The sequence below is a fragment of the Phalacrocorax carbo genome, chromosome 1 (genome assembly GCF_963921805.1).
Source record: "Phalacrocorax carbo chromosome 1, bPhaCar2.1, whole genome shotgun sequence".
NCBI classification, from domain to species: Eukaryota; Metazoa; Chordata; class Aves; order Suliformes; family Phalacrocoracidae; genus Phalacrocorax; species Phalacrocorax carbo.
Genome location: NC_087513.1, coordinates 58,124,098 through 58,146,506, shown reverse-complemented (window position 1 = coordinate 58,146,506; position 22,409 = coordinate 58,124,098). Strand labels below are relative to the sequence as shown.

The 22,409-nt window shown below is 46.5% G+C and overlaps 1 protein-coding gene across 1 annotated transcript; it reads left to right on the top strand.

The window, feature by feature from the left end:
* Window positions 1-1,112: 1,112 nt before the first annotated feature.
* CSF2RB (colony stimulating factor 2 receptor subunit beta) lies at window positions 1,113-18,978 on the top strand. Its single transcript, XM_064455326.1, has 14 exons — window positions 1,113-1,128; window positions 1,984-2,156; window positions 4,467-4,596; window positions 6,619-6,803; window positions 7,117-7,265; window positions 7,721-7,892; window positions 7,989-8,121; window positions 8,222-8,382; window positions 9,264-9,409; window positions 9,513-9,687; window positions 12,457-12,547; window positions 12,837-12,906; window positions 15,376-15,461; window positions 17,099-18,978. Exons 2-14 carry the CDS (start codon window positions 2,087-2,089, stop codon window positions 17,961-17,963), a joined length of 2,433 nt encoding a protein of 810 aa, XP_064311396.1. The 5' UTR covers window positions 1,113-1,128; window positions 1,984-2,086; the 3' UTR covers window positions 17,964-18,978.
* Window positions 18,979-22,409: the final 3,431 nt, after the last annotated feature.

Below are 22,409 nucleotides of genomic sequence, written 5' to 3'. Positions count from 1 at the left end.
ATGGAGAAGGTGCTCCTTCCTTAATGTCTCTGCAGTATTGAATCACATTCCAAATGTTAGCAGCTTGCTGTGGATTGAAGTCTACAACATTTCTGCCCACAGAAATATTCCTGGGCATAAAGGACTCCACAGTCTGCATGGAAATATTTTTTTTTTGTAGGAGGATTGCAGTCCCATAGTCCTTGCAAAACTTCTGTCCCAACTGCTAGCTGCATTTCTTCGGCTTACATTCTTTGATTTCTCTAGCATAAGCATAGCACAACATACATATGTAGACATGTAAACTGCCAACGCTACTGTTACAGAAGCAGCAAGCTTTTCTTGCTAAGAGAAGGTGAGCTAGGAGCTGAGGGTGACAGCAAAGCATTGACCTCATTGACGATGGTGTAATCCCACAGTTACAAGAAAAGCAGAACAGTGAGAGTGACAAGGATCAGCCATCAGTCTAGAGCTAAATGTATCAGAATTATAAAGGTGAACCACTAACTCTTGTCTCTATTCTTGAGTATTTAAAAGTTTTTTACGTTAATGTATTGACCATCTAATCCTAAAAAGATACTTACATCAGCGCTTAACCTGAAATGTAAGCAAGAGTGAAGTTAAATGTTTGTAAGGCCATAGTACCACCTTCCTGTTCAGAGCATTCAGGATAGACAAAAATGAATCGACCTTCAATGACTACAATGGAAAAAATGGGGGTAGACCTGTCAGCTAACCAGTGCCGCGATTAGGATTGGGTGAAGATGTCAAAAAAGCCTTCTGTTCCAGCATCATGCTTTACATCGTATCCTTCCACGAAGTTACTATAAAGATGCACAACAGCACCGATCTCCCCACTTTCCTCTTCTGTTCATTAATATATTTCCCAGGTCTTGTAGAGGTTGCACTTTGCGGTGAAAAAGAATAATGGATTATTTGTAGCAATCCTTAGAAACTGTTAAACATGCAGATTCTGTCATTCAGAGAACAGCAGCTAGGCATTTTCTTCATTTTCTTCCCCTCTTCATATCCCAGTTTTAGGGAAGTTGCTGGTTTCTGTGTTAGGCTTCTGATGATGTGGGGGAAGTTGGACAGGGAGAGTCATCCATCAGATTGAATCGTCTACCTCACAGACAGCTCTGGACCCAGGTAAGGGAACTGCTGCCTCTCTGGGGAAGGCAAAACGGCAGAAAGTCTGCTCTCATACAATGGCTTGTAAGTCATGAAGGAATTCCTTAGCTGTAATGATTATTCAGTGACTCAGCCAGCTGTGCCCGGTGTCAGGAATTGGCATTCAGGAATCTGAAAGCCAATAGTAATTTAAAAGAAGTTTTTTCCATACCCCCTAAAGTGGAAAAGAGTCTCAGCTCTGTAACATACTTGAGTAGGTGAGTTTATTACACTTGAGAGACAGCAATGAGAGATGGCTGAAAGGACCTGAATTCCAGTATTGAACAATGTGGCCTGTGGTCTTTGAACCACTCAATCTCCTCTCAGTCTCAACAATCACTCACACACACAAAAGCTTCTTTGGTATTACTTCTACAATTTGCCCCTTGTTTGGGGAGGAGCTGGAAAAGTAGCATGTTGAAAAGAAATCTGAAAGTGAATGAATATGGAAATGCAACCCCTATAGCTGCCAGGAGCTATGTGTATGTGGTTGGGGATCACATTCTTAAGGAAAGGTGAAAAAGAGAACACCACTGTGGTTCATTAGGGAGACTTTGAGCACGAAGAGCAGAAGCATGAGTGATTTTGAAGGCTGAGTTCTCTTCACAGATTAGGATTGTTTCTTGTTGCTACTCGGCTGCAATAACCCCTGCACTTCTTTGGAAATGTGCATTTACTTCTTTTTCAGTCCTTGTTGATATTGCAGGCTCGCACAATAAGAAGACATGGATTTTGTCCTGCAATAAATACTTGGCAGAAGTTCTTTCTGAATGTTACACCAAGACAAAGCCTAAAGAAGTTCCCTAATTCGCTTTTACTTCTCTTTCCATGAAGTGAAAAGAAGAAGCTCCCCAGTAAGCAGAGCAAGAGAGGAGCCAGTGGGCAATGAAAGCAATTGTCTTCTGAATTAGGGTCCAACTTGTGCACAAATGACAGTATGATCATGAAAGACATCTTCACCCTTCTGCTGAACCTGTATTTGGTCTTCAGTATCCAAGCTGTTCGAGGTCAGTTTTAAGTTTATAGTCTCTTTTATCCTTCCATTATTGAATTTCCTTTTGTATCTGTCTCCTTCTTTCAGCTAATGCTTTTCCTCGTTTTCTGCTTGCTTTTGCCACCATCTCCTCTGCTGTAGGAGAACAGATGTCTTGATCAAAGCCAGTGCGTAGCAGATGCATGTGCAGACAGATCAGTTATAGGCTGGTGGTATGGACAGGTGAAATGCTGGAGAAACGGATGAGATGAACAAGCTGACTGGTTAATGAGTGAATAGGAAGGAGGAATAGACCCTGATAGTGAAAACATAGGAAAATGGAGGGCTGTGTGATTTGGATGGCAGTGTACAGGAGTAGAGACAAGTGGACAGACGCAAGAAGAGGGTGTGGGAAGGGGCTATCAACAGCAACATCCAGGTGACCGATTTTCTTCTTGTGGAATTGCTGACAGATAGACCACCTGCCATATCCACTGCTTCTGTTTCTGAGTTTAATTTCGTTCCTCTTCTCATGCAATTAGAGACACTCTTTCTTCTTCCCTTCCCTTCCCTTCCCTTCCCTTCCCTTCCCTTCCCTTCCCTTCCCTTCCCTTCCCTTCCCTTCCCTTCCCTTCCCTTCCCTTCCCTTCCCTTCCCTTCCCTTCCCTTCCCTTCCCTTCCCTTCCCTTCCCTTCCCTTCCCTTCCCTTCCCTTCCCTTCCCTTCCCTTCCCTTCCCTTCCCTTCCCTTCCCTTCCCTTCCCTTCCCTTCCCTTCCCTTCCCTTCCCTTCCCTTCCCTTCCCTTCCCTTCCCTTCCCTTCCCTTCCCTTCCCTTCCCTTCCCTTCCCTTCCCTTCCCTTCCCTTCCCTCCCCTCCCCTCCCCTCCCCTCCCCTCCCCTCCCCTCCCCTCCCCTCCCCTCCCCTCCCCTCCCCTCCCCTCCCCTCCCCTCCCCTCCCCTCCCCTCCCCTCCCCTCCCCTCCCCTCCCCTTCCCTTCCCTTCCCTTCCCTTCCCTTCCCTTCCCTTCCCTTCCCTTCCCTTCCCTTCCCTTCCCTTCCCTTCCCTTCCCTTCCCTTCCCTTCCCTTCCCTTCCCTTCCCTTCCCTCTCATGTGCTTTTAGCAGAGATAGAAATGGGAAGTATCTCCTTGGATCACCCAGTGCACCCTGTCTGCACCAAGGCTAAGCCTGGACCCATCCAAAACACATCAGAATAAAAGTGTTGTTGGAAGGTGCCTCATGGGCCTCTACCGTTTCCAAGACAGATGCCAATGCCTGATGTCCACCGTAGCTGGGGGAGTTATGTTGCCTGGCCCAATGTCAATTGCAGGATATCTGCCTTTGAGATCGCTGAGGGAAAATGCCTACGTCCGTGTAGGTCAGACTGGTCTTCTGGCATTCTGAGCCTTAGCCTTCTTTTCAGACCATCCCTTTCTGTGCAAGATGCTCCATTTTCTGGTTATGCAAGGGATGCCACAGAACCTACTCTGCACTACTTTTGAGTAGAAGATCTAAGCAAGGTCCCTCTTACGCCTGCTAGCTAAGACACCGTCATACTTGTCTGATGGTGTTTGCCTGTAAAAAGCCCCTCAACCAAGCTGACAGTAGTTCTCGTCAAGAAAAATTATTTGAGAGAGCACACTCCTGTTGGCACGCTGGCACCTCTCTCATCTGAAGGTCATACCCCCGTAGTGCAGCACAGATATTACCTTCAGAGAAAATAAAGGAGAAGAATGCAAGTTGCTTCGTAGTGAAGGTGCCAGGGCCAGCCTGTATTTTCCCACTTCACAGTTGTGAGGTCAAAACCCCCCAAAGTTATCCCTGATGAGAGGTCTGACCATTTCTGGGTCATCAGTCGGGTTCCAGCAAGTTAGTTTGGGCATTCTCCTGAGTCATAACAAGGTTCTTCGCAGAGCATCTCGCTTTTAGATGTACCTTTCTAGTATTGTAACATTTACTAGGAGGCTGGGGCAAAGAGCTCCATCGAGCAACACGCAAAGATGAAACGGTCACCATATGCCTGCTGACCATGGTATCTACTAATCCCTGGAAACCATCAGTGTTTGAAATGTGATACCTTGGCTAGAATTATGTGCCTTGCAGGCACAAAGGTCTCACTTTGTTGTTGCTACCTGTAGCTTGGTCTGGACGCTTGTGTACTGTGGGGATGTGCCGAATGGCCACAACTCTCTACATACTTTCACCAAGAATCATCTTCTGGTGCCATGAGGAGAGTGCTGTCGTCAGTGCCTTCCCCATTCTGCTGGCAGAATCATTATACCTCCTGCTGTCTCTCAAGATTTACATTTGTAATCACTGAATCTTTTTTGTCTGAATTCCTTTCTCAGAGAGCATCCCTATCAACAGCTTGAGCTGCTACAATGATTACAACTCACAGGTGACCTGCACGTGGATGGAGCGTTCAGAGGCTCATGCCCTCATTGGTATGAATCTTTACAAAAGGGATAACAATGACACGTAAGTACCTGAAATGAGCTGTGCTGGGTAAAAGCCCAAAGGGAACTCAGACACAGCCTGGAATCCTGGGGACCAGCATGCAGGTTTTCAGAGAGCATGGCCACCCCTTTCTGTCATTGCGTTAAAGTAAAAGTTGTGCCTACCTCTGAGGCCTCTTCTAGGAAGGGAGGAAAGAATAGGGTGTGCTAGTGGAGTTATTTCTACCACGGTTACAATTATTTTCCCATAATTTTGTTGTGGGATCATAGATATGAAATAAGATGGGGCATATAGGTTGCTATTCATGGGGTGGAGAAGATGGTGTCAGAACAAGTGTGAGACCGAGTGGTGCTGGTAAACCTAACAGGAAGGAGACATTTCCCCTGTTATTTTGCCCATTTAGGAGCATCACTGGGTGTATGGTTTTGATCACTTCTGAGAAACATGTATAGACTGTGTGTTTGTGAGATAGAGAAGACTGCTAAGTTCATCTGTGCTATCACTTTTTGTCACAGAGATATTGGCCTGTTTATGACAGTATCTCTCTGTTACATCTGTTTCCTTAAGAAAAGGGAACTGAATCACCAGACTGGATCAACTGTGAGGGTAAGAAAGGACAGAGAGGGAGGAGTAGTCAAGGGAGAGAGGAAGGCAAAGGTGGAAAGCTGAGAAGAAAATGTATTAAGAGCCTGGGCATACAGGAGGGAAAGGAAAGAGAAAGAACTCCTGATTTTCTTGTAGAGAAGAGAGAATCAATTGACCTAAAGGTAGCTGAAATCGGTGGAAGGTCTTTGGAACAGGACCTTAAAGCTAGTGTTTCTGGGAAAAGTGATATGAAATTACTCGGACCTTTGGAGGATCCTCTGGAACGTTGTTACCTGATGGAGTGTGTGGATCGTAAGGGAAACGTGACTCAAGTGAACTAATCAGACAAGCAGGTGTTAAGTGTGGACAGTCACACCGCTGAAATCAAAATGGCCAATGATTAAACAAGGTCAGCTCATAGATGAAGAATAGTTGTCTAAATCCCAAACTGTAAGGTAATGATGGTGAGTAGACAAAAATATCTTCAGGCCTTCACAACCCTTGGGCTGGTTCTTTTGTGTCAGGGTGTGCACATGTGTGGCCAGTCGCACCCTTACTTCAGGAACATACCTGGTTTCCTTGCTAATACCCAACCTTTAAAAATAGTGCTGAATAATGCTTGCTGACGTATAGTTGGCATATAGGAGACTCCGTCCTATCCTGGAAGTCAGTATTTGGCCTTAGATAGTCTCAAATTGATATTTCTCATCTGAACTGGAGCAATATAGTATACCGGGCATGGAGCCATAAGCACAAACAAAACTCCAGAGGGGACAAAAAGAAGCCACACACCCCTCCAGCAGCTCAGGCTACTGCAAGCACATAAAGCTTATCCTCTCCTGCCTAGTTTAAAATATTGTTTCTAATTTTCATGATGCTTCTTGGCCTGGAGAAAGGCTATCTAAAAGGATGATAAACATTCTGGATGAAATCTTTAATGAATATGTAAGGTCCCCTGACAGAACAGAATTACTAAGGATTCAGAAGTATCCTTAGTGTCCGGTTTTGGTTGGAGAATTCTTTTCTTAAGTGTCTTTCTGGGACTGCCAAAGGAATGCCTTCAAGAAGTTAAGGATCATCAGAAACTTTACTATCTTTCCCTCTGAGTAAAACGTGCATTTCCATTGCATTATTTTTCATCATACTATTTCCTCACAAAAGAAGCAGCAGATCACACAGAGTTAGCCTAAAAACTAACAAAAATAGACTGGTACCAAAATATAACTTTCTGCTGCACAGCTTTGAAATGGGAAGGCATTTGACAAAAAGCCTGGCGTTAAACACATTTGTCGTATTAACTGACGCAAAACATGATCAATAGATACAGTGAGAAGAGGATATCAGTGCCCAGGTAAGTTATAACAACAGAATGGGATGGACTTGGTTTCAGGCATTTAATTTTATGTTAACGATAGGTCTCCAAACCAGATCTTTATAGATCTCTTTCTCCATACACAGGAAGGACAAGAGGGTGCTTTGCAAACGCCAGACAGAAGATGACTTACATGAAGCTCCAGACGCCTATGTGCACTGGGTTTGTCCCTACACTACAGAATATTTTGGAATAGGGATAGTTGATATTTACAGCTTCAAACCTAACGAGCTGCTTCAAGCAGAACTAAATGTTGATCTTCTTCAAAATGGTAAGGATTAAATACCGAACACCCATTTTCCAATAGTATTAGGGATCTTTGAGAATGTATTTGCCATTCAGTGACAAAGTGAATTCCCGTTGCGTTGTGAAAAGTGTCAAAGAGTTCCACATTGAGAGGATGGGGCAGGGAGGGGAGAGGGCAAGTCTCTGGGAGCAGCTGGACCGGGACTCAGGCAGGAGCTACCTGGTGTAGCAGGGATAAGATACTCTTGAAATGGGGAAGCTTACCTAGGCATTTTCTTCCCCTCTTCATGTCCCTCTCTTCACTATCTCATCTCATGGGTTGTACCTTCACCTTCCAGTTCAGCCCCTCCCACCTCAAAGCCTCTCAGTCAGCTCGATGACATCAGGAGACTTCTTGCTGACCTGGAAAGCAGCAGATGGAAGCCAAGGGCTGGGCAATGCACTGGAGTACGAAGTCACTTACAAGCAGGAGTGGGAGTCCTGGGAGGTAAGAGCCGAGGAGCGGGCTGTCCTGGTTTGGGCTGCACCTTTTTGGGCAGTGGAGAGCCTGTGGTAAGTGATCTTTATTTTTTAAGAGAAGTATCTTGGCCAAATTCCCACAAAATTCTGCACTGAGCAGTGTTGTGGACTTATGTAGCTGGTGCTGAAGGCAACTGGGGCTCTGCAAGCTGCAGGAACTGGCCCACCTGGCTGGGGTAGACGGTGCCCAACAGTGCCAGGGCCATGCTGGCAGCAGGGATGCTGAAGCCCCTCTAGTATGGGAGCAAGGAGCACTGCATGGCAGCATGTGCATGGATCATCACAGGTGTAGGACTGCTGGGAGATGCAGCCTGGCAGTCACGTCCTCTCACTCTTTCCCTGTCTTCCCTCCACCCCGATTCTCCGCTCCCTAACTCCCCAATGGCCTCCCTCCCCTCTCTCCCTCCTTTCCCCCAACAACAGAAAGCTGTCTCGCTCTTGCTCTCCAACATCACACGTTGCCATCTCAGCTGTAAGGACCTTGTCCCGGGGAGCAGCTACGTTGCCCGTGTGCGAGCCAGACTGGGGCAGGCCAGTGGCTTCTCAGGGCAGTACAGCGAGTGGAGCACGGCAGTGTCATGGGAGACCCCTGAAGGTAGCGTGGGATGGAGCGGGGCCATGCAGGGGTGGAAGCGCTGGTGGAGAAGCCAGACCACGCCTGTCACTTAGCTTGCTCTCATCTTCTCTGAAGGTGGCATTCAGCCCAGGAACCTCCGCTGCCTCTTCAACGGTGCAGATCGTCTGACGTGCAGCTGGGAAGTGAAGAAAGCGATCACCACCTCTGTCCTCTTTGGCTTGTTCTTCAGGACCCCTCTAGAATCAGTGTAAGTGCTCTGCCCACGGCAGCGTGCCCGTACCTCTCCCAGAGTTTCTGCTCTGTCCCATTCCCCCTGGTCTCAGCACAACTTCTTCTTCTCCCCTCAGAGAAAAGGAGTGCTCTCCTGTGCACGAGACAGCTTTGCCCCACATCCCCTACGTGGTCCAGAGCTGTGAGATCCCTGTTAGCAACTCCAGCAGTCAGAGGCAGTACTATGTGTTTGTCCGGACCAAGACAGAGGAGAAACAGTTTGAAGCCTACAAGACAAGTGAGTTGCTGTGTTGTTTTGTGCTTCTCCTGGTTGTTTCTTGGAGGGGCCTGTGCGGGCAAGTGGGGCTGAGGACAGTGGTGCTGAGGAAAAGCGTGTGGGAAGAGGAAGAGTCCAGGACTGATGAGGAAAGGAATGGACGCTGTGTCAGGTCAAAGATCTGGGAGAGGTTGCTTGTAGGTGTGGAGTTCCTCAGTGGCACATGTCACTCTGCGGAATGTGGCAGTGGTGGAAACTGCTGTGCAGAAATTCGGGTTGTGACCCAGAGCAATTGCCACCCTGCTGACTCCTCTGTGGTTGTCCTCTGTGAGCGTCAGAGGTGAGGGGAGCTGTGGTGAGAGGTGTCTGTGAGGCGTGTGTCGCAATGTGATTTCTCAGGAAGTCACTGGAGCTCTTGCAGGTTTGTGCATAGGCCCCTGGAGCACTAGATGAGGTAGGACTCCCTCTGCGGAGTGAGGTGTGCCAGGTGGCTATCTCTGCCTGCATGTATCTGGAGGTACTGGTGCTGCTTTTCACAGAGTAAAGCTGGGAGAGTTCCTGCAGTGGGTTGTATACTAGGTAGTAGCTCCAAGAGAGCTGGAGATCTCTGGACATGTGGTGGACTGGTACAGAGTTTTCAAATACGGCTTTACTGCTTTTCTGTACATGGGCAATGTTGTCAATATTAATGGATATGGAGTTTCTGGTATTTATTGGCCTACTGATTTATTGTATTTGACTAAAAATGAAGCTGTGGGGAATTAAGAAGTGTTAAAAAGCTGAGACTTCTTACATTGCATAAACCAGCCTTGTTTTCAGTCTCTGGAAACCACTCGCAGTGGTGAAAGGGAATGCTGGACCAGTGTGTTGATAAGTACTCTGAGACATTCCGTGTGTTCCAGTTAAGGTGCTGCCGCCTGCAAATGTGTCAGTAACAGTGACAGAGAGCCAAGAATATGAACTGAACTGGATAAAACACTCTATGAGGTATAGCTTCATAAAACAGAGGTACCAAGTTGAGTACTGGAAAAAGGGCCAATACGAAAAGGTAAGCCTTAGAAAGGGCTGGAGTCCTGGATTTCTCTTTACCGGGCAGGTGGGGAAGACAGTTCCTCTCACCTCTGTCATTTGTGCTTCTTTCTTCTCCCCAGACTCTCCAGAAGTTAAATATCGACAATGATGAACCTCCCTTCATCTTCACCCTGCAGATGCTGGCATCTTCTACAGAATACAGGGGGAAAATGCGTGCAAGGGTGAATTCGCCCCAGGATTATGAGGGGCCTTGGAGTGAATGGAGCGAGGAGTTCGCCTGGAAGACTGAGAGTGGTATTTATACACGCAGGCTACTTCTGTAAGATTTTGTGGACTGTTAGTGGCTGAAATGCCTCTCTAGAGAACCACATTCTCTCAGCTGGGGTTGAAGTTCACTCCAGCCGTGAGCTAGCTGGGGTTTCTTAACGAGGTAGCTGTCCTGTCTGCATCCTTGTACTAGAGCAGCCTGGGTTCATGGTGGAGTAAGGTACCTAACAATCTTTTTATTGGCATAAATCATTTACTCTAATGTCAGTAAAAAATAAAAAAGAATTGGCAAAGGAAAAAATGGACTCCTTTCATCAGTAAGCTGTTCAGGCCAAGTTTTGTCTCTCCCACTTTGGAGGGTGTCCTGGTTTCAGCTGGGATAGTTAAATTTCTTCGTAGTAGCTAGTATGAGGCTACGTTTTGGATTTTTGCTGGAAACAGTGGTGATAATGTGGAGATGTTTCGGCTGTTGCTAAGTAGCGCTTACACTGGTCAAGGACTTTTTCAGTTCCCCATGCTCTGCTGGGCGCACAAGCTGGGAGGGGACATAGCCAGGACAGCTGACCTCAACTGACCAACAGAATATTCCATACCATAGAACGTCATGCTCAGTATATAAAGCTGGGAAAGAAAGAAGAAGGGGGGGATGTTTGGAGTAATGGCGTTTGTCTTCCCAAGTAACTGTTACGTGTGATGGAGCCCTGCTTTCCTGGAGATGCTGAGCACCTGCCTGCCCATGGGGAGTAGCGAATGAATACCTTGTTTTGCTTTGGTTCTGTGTGCAGCTTTTGCTTTACCTATTAAACTGTCTTTATCTCAAACCATGAGTTGCCTCACTTTTACTCTTCCGATTGTCTCCCCAATCCCACCGGGGGGAGTGAGCAGCGGCTGCGTGGTGCTTGGTTGCTGACTGGGCCTAAACCACGACAGTCCATTTTGGCACCCAACGTGGGGCACAAAAGTTTTGAGATAACGACCGATTTGATTGAAATGTGCTAGATGGAATTTATAGTGGTTATTGCTGTTTAGCTATTAATTGGCAGGCTTCTGTGCTTGCTATGGGACTTGCCTGACTTACTGTATGCCTTAAAGTCTAGTGCTCATTAGTCGTGCTTTTTGCTTTCTCTGCTTGCTGTGCTGCCGTACTGCTTATCACCTTACGCTGCATTGCCTGGGAACATTCTGATAACAGCAATGGCCAGGTACCTGGGCTGGCAGATGGCCAGGGCCCCGCTGCTGTTTCTGTGCTGCTGCACCGGACAGGCTGGAACTCCAGTGTGAACTCAAGCCAAAGGGACTGTGACATGTGGATGAGTCCATGTGGGAGCAGGACCCCGAAGCATCTGTGGCCTTGGTTATGTCTGTGCCACAGCAGGTATACCTCTGAGGCAATTGTGGCCCAGGGACAAATCCATCTTGGAGAAGGTACACCTCAAAGTGTCTGTGGCTGTAGATAAGTCCGTGCTGCAGCAGGTACACCTTGAAGCATCAGTGGCTGTGCATGAGGTCATGCCGGAGCACCTCAAAGTGCATGGCCATGGATAAGCCCACAACGGAGCAGGTTTACTTCTGGAGGGACTGCAGCTGTGGGTAAGGCCATGCTGGAGCAGGTATAGCTCTGAAAGCACTGAGGCCCATGCAGAAGCCCACGCTGGAACAGGCGCACCTCAAAGCGACTGTGGCTCTGGATAAGTCTATGCTGCAGCAGGTGTACCCCTGGAGAGACTGTGGCTCCTGAGTAAGGCTCCATTTGGAGCAGGTACAACCCAAAGGACTACAGTCTGGATAAGTCCAAGCCAGAGCAGGGGCAAGGGGAGGAGCTCATTGCAATGTTAAACCTGATGGCCTGGTCCAAATGGACCAGGGGTGGAGATTGTAATGGAAATATCTTTAAATTATTCTAACCCGGGATTTGAGCTACATATTATGGAAATTACTGTAGCAGAAACCCCTTGTTGCTAGCCAGGCTGGGAGCAAAGGGAGGAGTTCATTGCAATGTTAAAACCTTCAACCTGACCTGAAGGGTCCAGGGGTGGAGATTGTAATGGATATACCTTTAAATTGTTGTAACCTGTGATTTGAGTTGCATGTTATAGGAATTACTACAGCAGGAACCACCCAAACCAATGGAGGACAAGCCTTTCAAGAAGCAGTGCAAGGGCAGCAGTTACCCGACCTGAGCTGGCTTTGGTGCCCAGAAACTCCACACAGCACGCCACCTCTCCTGTCCTGCGTGACCACAAGAACAGATGAAGACTAAATGATACCCGTATATTTTATCAAAGGATGGGAAGGGGGTGGAGGTTAATGAGGTTGTATTGGATAGTGTGGAACCTGAGCATGATGTAAATGGTATGGAATAAGGGGTGGACACTGTCCTGGTTTCAGCTGGGATAGTTAAATTTCTTCGTAGTAGCTAGTATGGGGCTATGTTTTGGATTTTCCTGGAAACAGTGGTGATAATGTGGAGATGTTTTGGCTGTTGCTAAGTAGTGCTTACACTGGTCAAGGACTTTTTCAGCTCCCCGTGCTCTGCTGGGTGCACAAGAAGCTGGGAGGGGACACAGCCGGGGGGGGAGTGAGCGTGAGCGAGCGGCTGTGTGGTGCTTGGTTGCTGACTGGAGCTAAACCACGACAAAGGGTATCCCAACAGTTTGAATGGCTCATGATCCTATCCTGTGACATGCCACCTACATTTCCCTGATCTGCTGGCATGAAGAGTGACCAGAGTGAAATCCTGTTATGGGAAGCAGCCACTCTGCAGGTGGATACTTATTTCTCTCTTCTCTGTTTCAGCTCTGCCACCAGTCGTTCTCCCGGTGATGCTCCCAGGTCTCATCATCACTTTCCTAATAGTTGCTTATTGCAGCTATAAGTATTTCCTCAGGTAGGCTTGTGTGGTGACTAGGAGATTTAACAGCATGTTGGCCATGTGGGTGGCATAAAGGCCGAGGTTCTTCTTGTCCCCCATGAGAGAGAGGTCTGTGTGGAGATGAGCTTTGGTGTGCAACGGGCAGCCTTGTGCCTGTCTGTGCCAGGGTGAGAGCTGGGTGGTGGTGTGCCAGGGCCTTGGCGGTGCCTGGCTGTGCGGAGCAGCACAGCGTCCATGGTGCAGCCTTTTCTGATTGCAGCCATGTGGAGAAGCAAATCTTGAACACTCTGTGATGCTGTTGCAGGAAGAAGCAAATGTGGGAGGAAAAGATTCCAAATCCCAGCAAGAGCCTCCTGATCCAGAGCTACCTGGGGGTAAGAGGGAACTGCACCTTGATGGGTGCTCCTGGAGAAGTATAACATGAATTTAGTCCAGGGTGAGACGTAAGAAGGGAGATGTATGTTAGGATTTGTGGTTGAGGGGGAACTGCCAACTCAGGGTCTGGGCTGTGACTGAACATACCGCTGTCCTGTCCAGGAGGATTATGACTAGGCCTCACGAAACCCTCCAGTAGAGACTTTGGTCTTCTGCCTATTTTCCTACCTTAGTATCCTGGACCTGAGAGTTGAAAAATAAAACCAACTGTCCCCCCTGATGTACCTGATAAGTTTTACCATCCCTTGCCTCCAAAATGCCTCCCAGACTCCTCATACGTGAAACCTGGCCTCCCTAGATGGACTTGAGCTTTCCCTGTTCCTGGTCAGGATGTTGCCTGATTCTTTTCAGTGCTACCTTCTACAGACTTTGCATTTTCTCCCTGTATACTTCTCTGCAGTCACTGGAGATTGACTTCATACTGTGGGAGCTATATTTCCTCCTACATGCTATTCTTCCTGGACATGGACATTTTTCTCCATGTACAAAAGGAGAGGGCAAAGAAAAGGAAATGTATAGTTTGCACAGTCGTATATTTGGAGGTGTTTTTAAAAGGAGGGGGCTTCTTCTTTCTTCAATTTCTCTCTCCCTCACCTGTTTCTGATTTCATCTGCAAATGGATTACAAATCTTGTGATCCAAAGAAATTATTTCCCAGTAGGTGGATATCACCAAAAGCAGCAGTGCATAGGGCATGCTTGGAGTTCTATGACAAGAGTGGCTAGGTTCCCTCCTGGAGCTGACTCTTGCATGTTTCAGTTTCATACTATCTTAATTCTGCAGCCTTATCTATCTGCACGTCTCCTGTGGAACCATTGGATTTGTGTTTGATCTCACATCTCTAATGTCTCTATCTCCTTAAGGCAGTGCCGCTAATCTCCATTCTACAGAAAGCTAATGCTATTTTTGCCACTGTGTTTTATCTTCTGCTTAAGCTAAATGACTTCCACCACATTTCTGGCTCCCTGCAGTGCAAGTCAGTGATGCACAATTCCAGGGAAGAGTGGTCTTAACAAAGATTGACTTAACAGTTACTTCTCCAATTGCAACGTTTTTAGCTTTCCACCCCTGTCTTCTCTATCAGCCTCACCCCTTACCTTGCAAGCCCTTTGTCCCCTCTCATATTTTCACCTTAAGTGGAATGCCTGGTCTTAGCATTGCTCTTGAGGGTGTTGCACACAGTGGACTGTCATGGTCCTCAGCTAACTGTTCATTTGGCACCCAGTGTTTCTCAGCCCCTTATTCAGTCAGCAAGCTGTGTATCTCAGGCATGCATTCAGTCAGCAGTTGATATCAGGGAAGTGTGGTGCACCAGACTGCTTTACATGATGCATATCTGCATGTTTTTCAGGCTCTGATAAATCCCCCTTGCAGATCAGTCATTGTTCTACAGTTCCCTCTGACTGACTTTTGGCTGACTGCAGACTTCATCAACTTCTTTTTCTGTCTGCATACAATAATCAACACCAGTACAAGGCCATCCACCACTCTAAAAAGCATTACAGTACCTTTGTTACCTATCTCATACCCAGCTCCCCATCTACAAGTGCTCTCTGTTAGTCTTGTGGTTTTGAGAATTTTCATCCCTGTAGGAAATTCCCTTATGCTAAACTTTGTAATCATCCCAGCAATTCTATTTCTCTGGTCAGTCAGCACAGAAGGACAGTTATTTTAGCTCTACAGGTGAAACGTTGACTGCAGTGTCCTCATGTACTGCCGAATCAGAGTAGGCATTGAACAAAACAGCAGCTTTGAGGTTTATTTTGACAGCAATTTGCAGCTACAGCAGCTGCTGCTCCTAAGCTGCATAAAGATAGGTCAGGGATAGACAATGTGGAAGCAAAGGAAGTCTTCTGGAAGACAGGTCATACTCTGTAGCTACACCAGTGGGATTGCTTCCATACCATCCATTGTGACTTGAAAATTGAAGAGAAATGGATGTCAGCTTGTTCCAGCTAGAAAACGAAGGTTGAAACGTGACAACGATCTGCAGATTGGAGCAAGGATGAAGGAGGGAAAAACTGAGAGATGTTAGAACAAATCAAAAGAGTGTGAAGGTGCTAGGAACACTTTCAGATTGGCAGTTTTTTAACCTGCGTCAATCTATTAAAGATTGCCTGTAGCAATGTTTCCTCTGTGTTTAGGTAGGGAAACAGCATGGCCCTAAAAATGGGAACAGCAAGGTTGTTGGGACAAAAATTATTTAGAGAAGATTACTTCTAAAACACAGGTTGATAAAAGTGGTAAAACTAATTATACAACATGAATGCCTGGAAGCTCGTTCTTGTCCTACATGTCTATCACAAATGTGCTACTAGTGTTCTTGTGCCCATGGCTCCCAGCTCTTCCTGGCCTTAATGCAATGTCTTTTTCATCAGAAGTACTGCAACCTTCATTTTCTCTCTTCAGGAAGCTGTCAGCCAACGGCTAGCCATCCAGGTGGCCTTCAATGGGCAAGAGGTGCAGCAGATTAACTGCCTTGAAGTGCTGGATGGGTAAGTAAACAGCCCACTCCCTACTCTTTTCTTGAAAGCTTCCTTGCTAACTATGGGGTAAGAGCAAGCTGTGCATGGATATGACCCATTGCGATGAGGAGAACAAAGCATTTTCATTTGTCTATCTCCTAAGTCTGTGTATGCCTTCCAAACATCAATGGAAATTGTAATGAATTGCTGCAGCTGCAGACCTTGACTTCCCTGGCTGGAAGTCTGAGGATAGAAACTTGCTCCCTTTCTTCCTCTACATTTCCTTTGGAAATAGGTTTGAGTAAAAGGCATTGGCCTAATAGGTGGAAATCTTGTTGGCTGAATTCCTCCCAGCCCGCCTGAACACAACCTCCTCTCATGAAAATGCACATATTCCCTTACCTCCATATCCTCTATGAATGACATAATTTCTGCTCCTTGAAGCAAAGTCTGACTTTGAGAGTAGAATGTGAACAAAGAAGAGACGCAGTGATCCTGGATGTGCACAGCTGATCAGAAATAGCTCCAAATTGTCCACACAGCCTCAAATTTGTGTCAGGTCTTCAAAGATGGAGTGGGGAGGTGAGCATAGTGCTCTGTTGAGGAAACTATCCTAGGTTGCAGAGCAGTCAGGAAGGCTAACACAAATTAAATTGACTCTTGGGTTTCATGATAATTATCTGCCTCTTAAGAGAGAGGGTCAGCTCTTTTCAATATAAACTTTTGTAAGTCATGTGAAAGAAAGATGGATTACGTTTGTTACTTCTTTGAAATCTTTGTCTTCTCCCTTTGCGTATCTTCACATTCAGTGCTTGTAAGAGACAGAGGTCCTTTATTTTGAAGAAGTAAGTACAAAGTATCACTGGAAGCTTGAGAGCTGCATAAATGCTGATGCTAGCAGTCATATTGCCTGAGCCTAAAAATCAGGGCCAAGATGTAGTATCAAGCACTGCTTTGTTGTCAGCACTCTCCCTGCTGTGCCAACTGTGCCTGTGCCAACTAGTGCTCTCCAAGATAACATCCTGGCACAGTTTAGGAGATAGTACAGGGTAGCAACCGTTCCCTATGGGCAACATGGCCATTACCGTACCATACCATTACCATTACCGTACCAGGTTAGGCTGTGTCCAGTGCCCTTCAAGCCCTTCTAGCGGGCTTTGCACCCAGGCCATGGAAAACACATCCTGTTTCACACTATGAATACAGCTGTAACGCAGTGGTCACATTATGTCATGCACTTTGAACTCAAAAAACAGGCACAAAAGCTTAGCTGTGCTTCAGACTGGAGAGACTGTGGAAGATCCAGAAGACTACCATGACTGTACAATGTGAACACAGCCAGTGTCTTCCAAAGAACGATCCCTTGCCCTGTTTTATTCACAGCAAAAACATAGCTTTTCTCAAAAGCTGATTTGTGCTTGCATATCTTGGCATTGAGAAAAATTGGTAGTAGACAGTTGATCTCTTGCTGTGGCACAGAAAAGGCTGAGGCTTGCATCTTTTAAGGAATGTAAAAGAGATGTGGGCAAAGGTTTCTTCTGGTTTTCTGGAAGACAGTGTATGCCCCTAGAGCATCTCCTGTTTATAGGCAGTTATCACCTTAGAGAGATGTCGGTTAGAGAGCTGTCAATAGCAGCTAAAAGTCCTGTGTTTTTTCACCTGAACAGGATGACTAAGTGTCCAACAGAGTTGCATGGAGCTGAGGCAAAGACAGTGCAGTTTTCCCATGCTACATTGGCTCCACAAAACTCCTCTCAGCCTTCTGGAGTCCCATATAAAGCCTCACTTTCATTGTCCACACTTGTCTGCCCTTCGAATCAGACTGCTGGTCAGGCCTGCCTGTTTGTCAGGCTTTCATGCAAGAATGCTGCTCATGCAAGTGCTGCTTCTCAGACTTGCTTTGCTTTCAATGGTCCATACTTGTACAGCCCAGTGATGTCCTCCCTGCCTGATATGCATCAGACCCTGGAAGTGGACCCAGTGGGAGTCCGTGAGAAATCTGTTTCTCTTCAGTATGTGACCCTCCCAAAGGAAGACTGTCCCCAGGCTCCACACAGGCAAGAACAGGCAGGAGAAGGTCCTCCACAGCCCTTCCTGCTCCCAGATCAGGATGAAATGATGCAGCACCCCAACAACAAGAAGGAAGTCTCACCGGCCCCGCCAGCCTCTGGGAAAGGCACAAATGTGAGAACAGAAGAGCAGAAATCTCCAAAGGATCTTAGCTGTATCACGTCTCCTCAGCAGTGCCCCTTGGAGTACATTACCACAGAGAGCCTGTTACTGCCACCAGCCAGCGACTCCACCCATCCGCCACCTGCCACTGCCGCGGAGTTACCCTGGGATTCACAGGAGCCCCAGCCCTGCAATGACCGCTCTTGCCAGGAGTTTTCTCCTGGGAACACTGGTGTCATGGTCCCAGTTTCCGGTCAGGCACCAACCTCTTCTCCTGAGTTGCACCTGGACACATTTGGAGACTCTTCAGGTCCCCATGGACATTCAGAACCCACAAAAATGTCCTTATATATTTTTTGAAAACGAGTATATTTTTCCCAGAGAACTATGTAATGTATCGCTGAAGTATTTCATCCTGGCAGCACCACAACTGTTTTCCTCCACTATGGGCAATTGCTACCCTGTCCCCAACCCAAAACCCAGTAAGAAGATGCAGATGAGTCAGAAAGATCCCCAAGTGTATTTGGTTTACGTGGCAGGGTTTTGGTAGAGGGGGCCCACAGGGGTGGCTTCTGTGAGAAGCCACTAGAAGCTTCCCCTGTGTCTGACAGAGCCAATGCCAGATGGCTCCAAGATGGACCCGCTACTGGCCAAGGCCAAGCCCAAGCCCATCAGCAATGTTGGTAGCACCTCTGTGATAACATATTTGAGAAGGGGTCAAAACCGCTACGCAACAGCTACTGAGAGAGAGAAGTGATAATACGTGAGAGAAAGAACTCTGCAGACCCCAAGGTCAGTGAAGAAGTAGGGGGAGGAAGTGCTCCAGGCTCCAGGGAAGAGATTCCCCTGCAGCTCATGGTGAAGACCATGGTGAGGCAGGCTGTCCCCCTGCAGCCCATGGAGTTCCACGGTGGAGCAGATGTCCACCTGCAGCCTGTGGAGGACCCCACGATGGAGTGGGTGGATGTGCCCCAGAGGAGGCTGTGACCCCATGGGAAGCCCGTGCTGGAGCAGGCTTATGGCAGGATCTGTGGCCCCATGGATAGAGGGGCCCATGCTGGAGCAGGGATGCTGGTAGGTTTGGGGACCCATGGTGGAGCAGTCTGTTCCTGAAGGACTGCACCCTGTGGAAAGGATCCACATTGGAGCAGTTTGTGAAGAACCATAGCCTGTGGGAAGATCCACGCTGGAAAAGTTTGTGGAGGACTGTCTCTCATGGGAAGGACCCCACACTGGAGCAGGGGAAGAGTGTGAGGAGTCCTCCTCCTGAGGAGGAAGGAGCAGCAGAGACAACGTGATGAACTGACCACAACTCCCATTCCCCTGTGTCACTGGGAGGGAAGAGGCAGAGAAACTGGGAGTGAAGTTGAGCCTGGGAAAAGGGAGGGGTGGGGGGAAGGTGTTTTAAGATTTGGGTTTTGTGTCTCATTATCCTAAACTGATTTGATTGCCAATAAATTAAATTACTTTCCCCAAGTTCAGCCTTTTTTGCCCATGACGGTTAACTGCTGAGTGATCTCTCCCTGTCCTTATCTCAACCCACAAGACTTTCCTTGTATTTTTCTCCCTGTGTCCAGTTGAGGAAGGGAGTGATAGAGTGGCTTTTGTGGGCACCTGGCATCCAGCCAGGGACAACTCACCACACCAAGTAAATAAGTTTTGGAAATACATTAAAATTATCAGATAGCCTGCACATAATGGGGGATCCATCAGTGGCAAGGAAGACAAGCACAAAATATACAGATCTTCAGAATACTAAAGAAAGCTGTGGTGGAAAAGGAAGCAGCCAGCTTTGAGACTCAGAAAAGCCTGCTGGAGTTGTGGGGGTCATAGATAACCAGGACAAAAATTTGAAGAATGGTACCATTATAATCCCATTTTCTTTCCACTAATGTTACCTCTCCTCTCCAGCTCTAGTCCAATATGATGAAAGATATCAAGTAACCCTACTCCTTTTTTAGTTACATTAATGTATTTGGTTAAAGGGACAGGCCATAATTCCCATGTACATGCGTTTAGATAGGCTCACATTCCCCTGATAGATATGACTAGCAGGGGAAGAAGCCAGATTTAGCTAGGGCTCCTTTCTAAAAATAGGTAATCAATTTCAGTTCAAGGATCTCAGGTTATAGGAAAAGAAAATGATTTTGCTCAGGCACATAATGAGCTTGGATAATCGGTTTTCCTGCTCAAGAGCAATGAATCCAAGGGTTTAAAAGAAAAGAAATTTTATTAAAAGGGATAAAATGGCAACTCAGCATTAGCACTGGTAGCTCTGTTTACTAAAATCAGCAATACAACCTGAAAGCTTCTTGCTAATGTAGTCCATTCTCCTGCTTTGCCCAGAGCTAAGGGAGTCCATTGTCCATCTGTAAGGAGATGTTGCTCTTACTGTTTCCGAGTGCGGTGATCCCACCTCTGATACTGGGTCACTGCTCTTGACAGCTTCAGCCCATGAAGCCTTAGTTCTGTTTGCAGTTCCGTGCTGCCCCCTCAACATTTCAGATGCTCACAGAGAAGTCTGTGGCGAACAAAACCTAAAGAGAACCCTGAGGAAAATACCATTTGTGTTTGGGTTTTCTTTTTCTTTCTTGCTCCATGGCTCCTTTGCTCTACCACAGGTAATTCCTAACCCTCAGGACACCATTGTCTCTTGATGGATAATAGTGTTTTAAATACTTTCAAACTTAAGACACAATTATATTTCAACCCCAAGAGTTGTTGCAAGAGTTGTGCAAGAGTGAAATCCACTGAAGTCAACTCTCTTGCTCCCTCTTTGTTGTAATCTCTAGCTGTTTCAAGCAGTGCTGGATTTCTCTCTTATCCCATTATAGGCAGGGTCAGCAGTAAGGGCTTACCTCAGGATAGATGTAGCTCTGAATTTAAGTTTTATTTCTGTGCAAGCTTTACAGCATAAAGGATTGATTTTAATAGGAGGCTGAAGATTCTGACAAGAGCTCTTGCAGTGACTATCTCCTGTTCCTACAGTTGTTACAATTTCTTTAATGAGCCATTCAAAATCATTTGCAGTAGAGATACCAAAGGTTGGAATCATTCTTGATTGCACAAGATAGGCAGAAATCAAAAGGTTAAATGAAAAGAAAAAAATATTGGCTGGAGAACAGGAAATCTTTATTAAGAGTGATATCCTGCAGAACAATCTGTGCTTCAACTGCAGGGACACATAAGCCTTAAGTGGGAAACACCTATTTCTGCAAGAAATATTAGAAGGTATGAGGAGAGTGCTGCAGAAGCTTGGATGTAATTGGTTTCTTCTGTTTCAAATTACTATAGTATGATTATTTTTCAAGTGCGTTGACTGTTTATAGATGCTTTAAACAGTTCTTAAATAGCTATTTTGGTGGATGGTTTAGCTAAAGCAGAGAAGAACCCATTTTTTTTTCCAAGTTCTGCCCTGTCAGATGAAAACATTGGCTCAGAGCTGCCACCCAACGATCAGACGTTGTAAAATGACTTAAACGCAGGCTACCTAAGTTGCAAAGTGTTGGGTTCACCGAGAACATAGAAGAGACCAACTAATTTTGCACTGCATGAAAAAGGCAGTGAAAGGCCATTTTCCCCTCTACTCCCTTTTCCACTCCCCCTCCCCAACATCTGCATACCCTATCACTCATTGCCTTGTCTGCAACAAGGTCCTTTGCTTAGAAAATTTAATTTGTTAACTTTGCTTTTTTTCTTCTGTATTGATTTTCTTCTGGTTTATCAAGTTGAATCAGTTCAGAGTGCGGGCAGGGGAGCGCCAGCACTACCACAAAGCAAGCAAGAAGGAATGAACTGCTGAGAGCAGAGGAATGGGTAGAAGACAGATTTCAGGTGCAGTGAGCACTTATTTCAGCCCTGTTCTTGTCTAACTGCATCTGACATGCTATTTGGAGTTTCTAAAGCTGGCTTTAAATACGCATGTTTGGGTACCCAAAGCACTCTAGTCAACGCAGAGTGCCACACAGGGTAATGCTCCTTGCCAAGGTTGTGGCTAAATTAGTCTGTTCAGCACTCAGAGACTTCAGGTATTGATTGCTCCCAGTAGCGGTGCTGTCTCATTGAAAGCTATCCTCTCGGTTATCTCTGCAGTTTTCAGTGTGTCACCCATCAGAAAGTGTTTGCCCCTGGCTGAGCTGTAACATCTGGCAAAACAAAGACGATGAAGGGGGATTGCCACATGTATGTTCATTTGGCATCGAATAGCTGTCATGCATCTAAGCGCATTATACAATGCCAAATAATTTGTATTATTTAAGTGCTTATAAAAATATTTGCATTTGCGAAAAGTGTACAAAGCGACTTTACCCCACTGCAGGAGGCAAACAACCCCGTTTGTGTCGGAGTGTAGTGCTGCACCAACAAGACCTTTCGGTCTTGTTTCCCTTCTGATCTAGTCTCTTCATGAGCCTTTCATGGGTAGCAAAGGGTATTTACTCCAAGCAGTACCATAATTCTGCAGTCTGCCTGCCCTTATGTCTATTTCTAATGGACAATAGAAACAGATCTGTAAATCTGTATGCTGATTCAGCCCACATGTTATGTCTTGTGTGTGTATTAGCTAACTCTACCCAGAACTGCCCGCTTTCAGTACGCCAGTGTCAGTGGATTTCTGTTCAGCTCCATGTTTTCTGGATTATGACTTGCTGCAGTCTCAGAAGATAGCACTTATTACGTACCTGGGGCCATGTTGGTCATCAGTGCTGGATGCAGCACAGAGAACAGGGTGTTCTGACAGAGCTGCGCTGTTCAGCTGAAGCTAGAGTGGTGTGTGTTCAAGTAGGAGCCACTCGGTACTGATGCACA

What these genes read in the sequence shown, in the direction of transcription:
- CSF2RB (XM_064455326.1), top strand. Translation starts at nt 2,087, where the DNA reads ATGATCATGAAAGACATCTTCACCCTTCTGCTGAACCTGTATTTGGTC. An exon ending in AAAAGGGATAACAATGACAC is followed by an intron (nt 4,597 to 6,618) that starts GTAAGTACCTGA and finishes CTCCATACACAG; the next exon opens with GAAGGACAAGAGGGTGCTTT. An exon ending in TGCCTTGAAGTGCTGGATGG is followed by an intron (nt 15,462 to 17,098) that starts GTAAGTAAACAG and finishes TCACCTGAACAG; the next exon opens with GATGACTAAGTGTCCAACAG.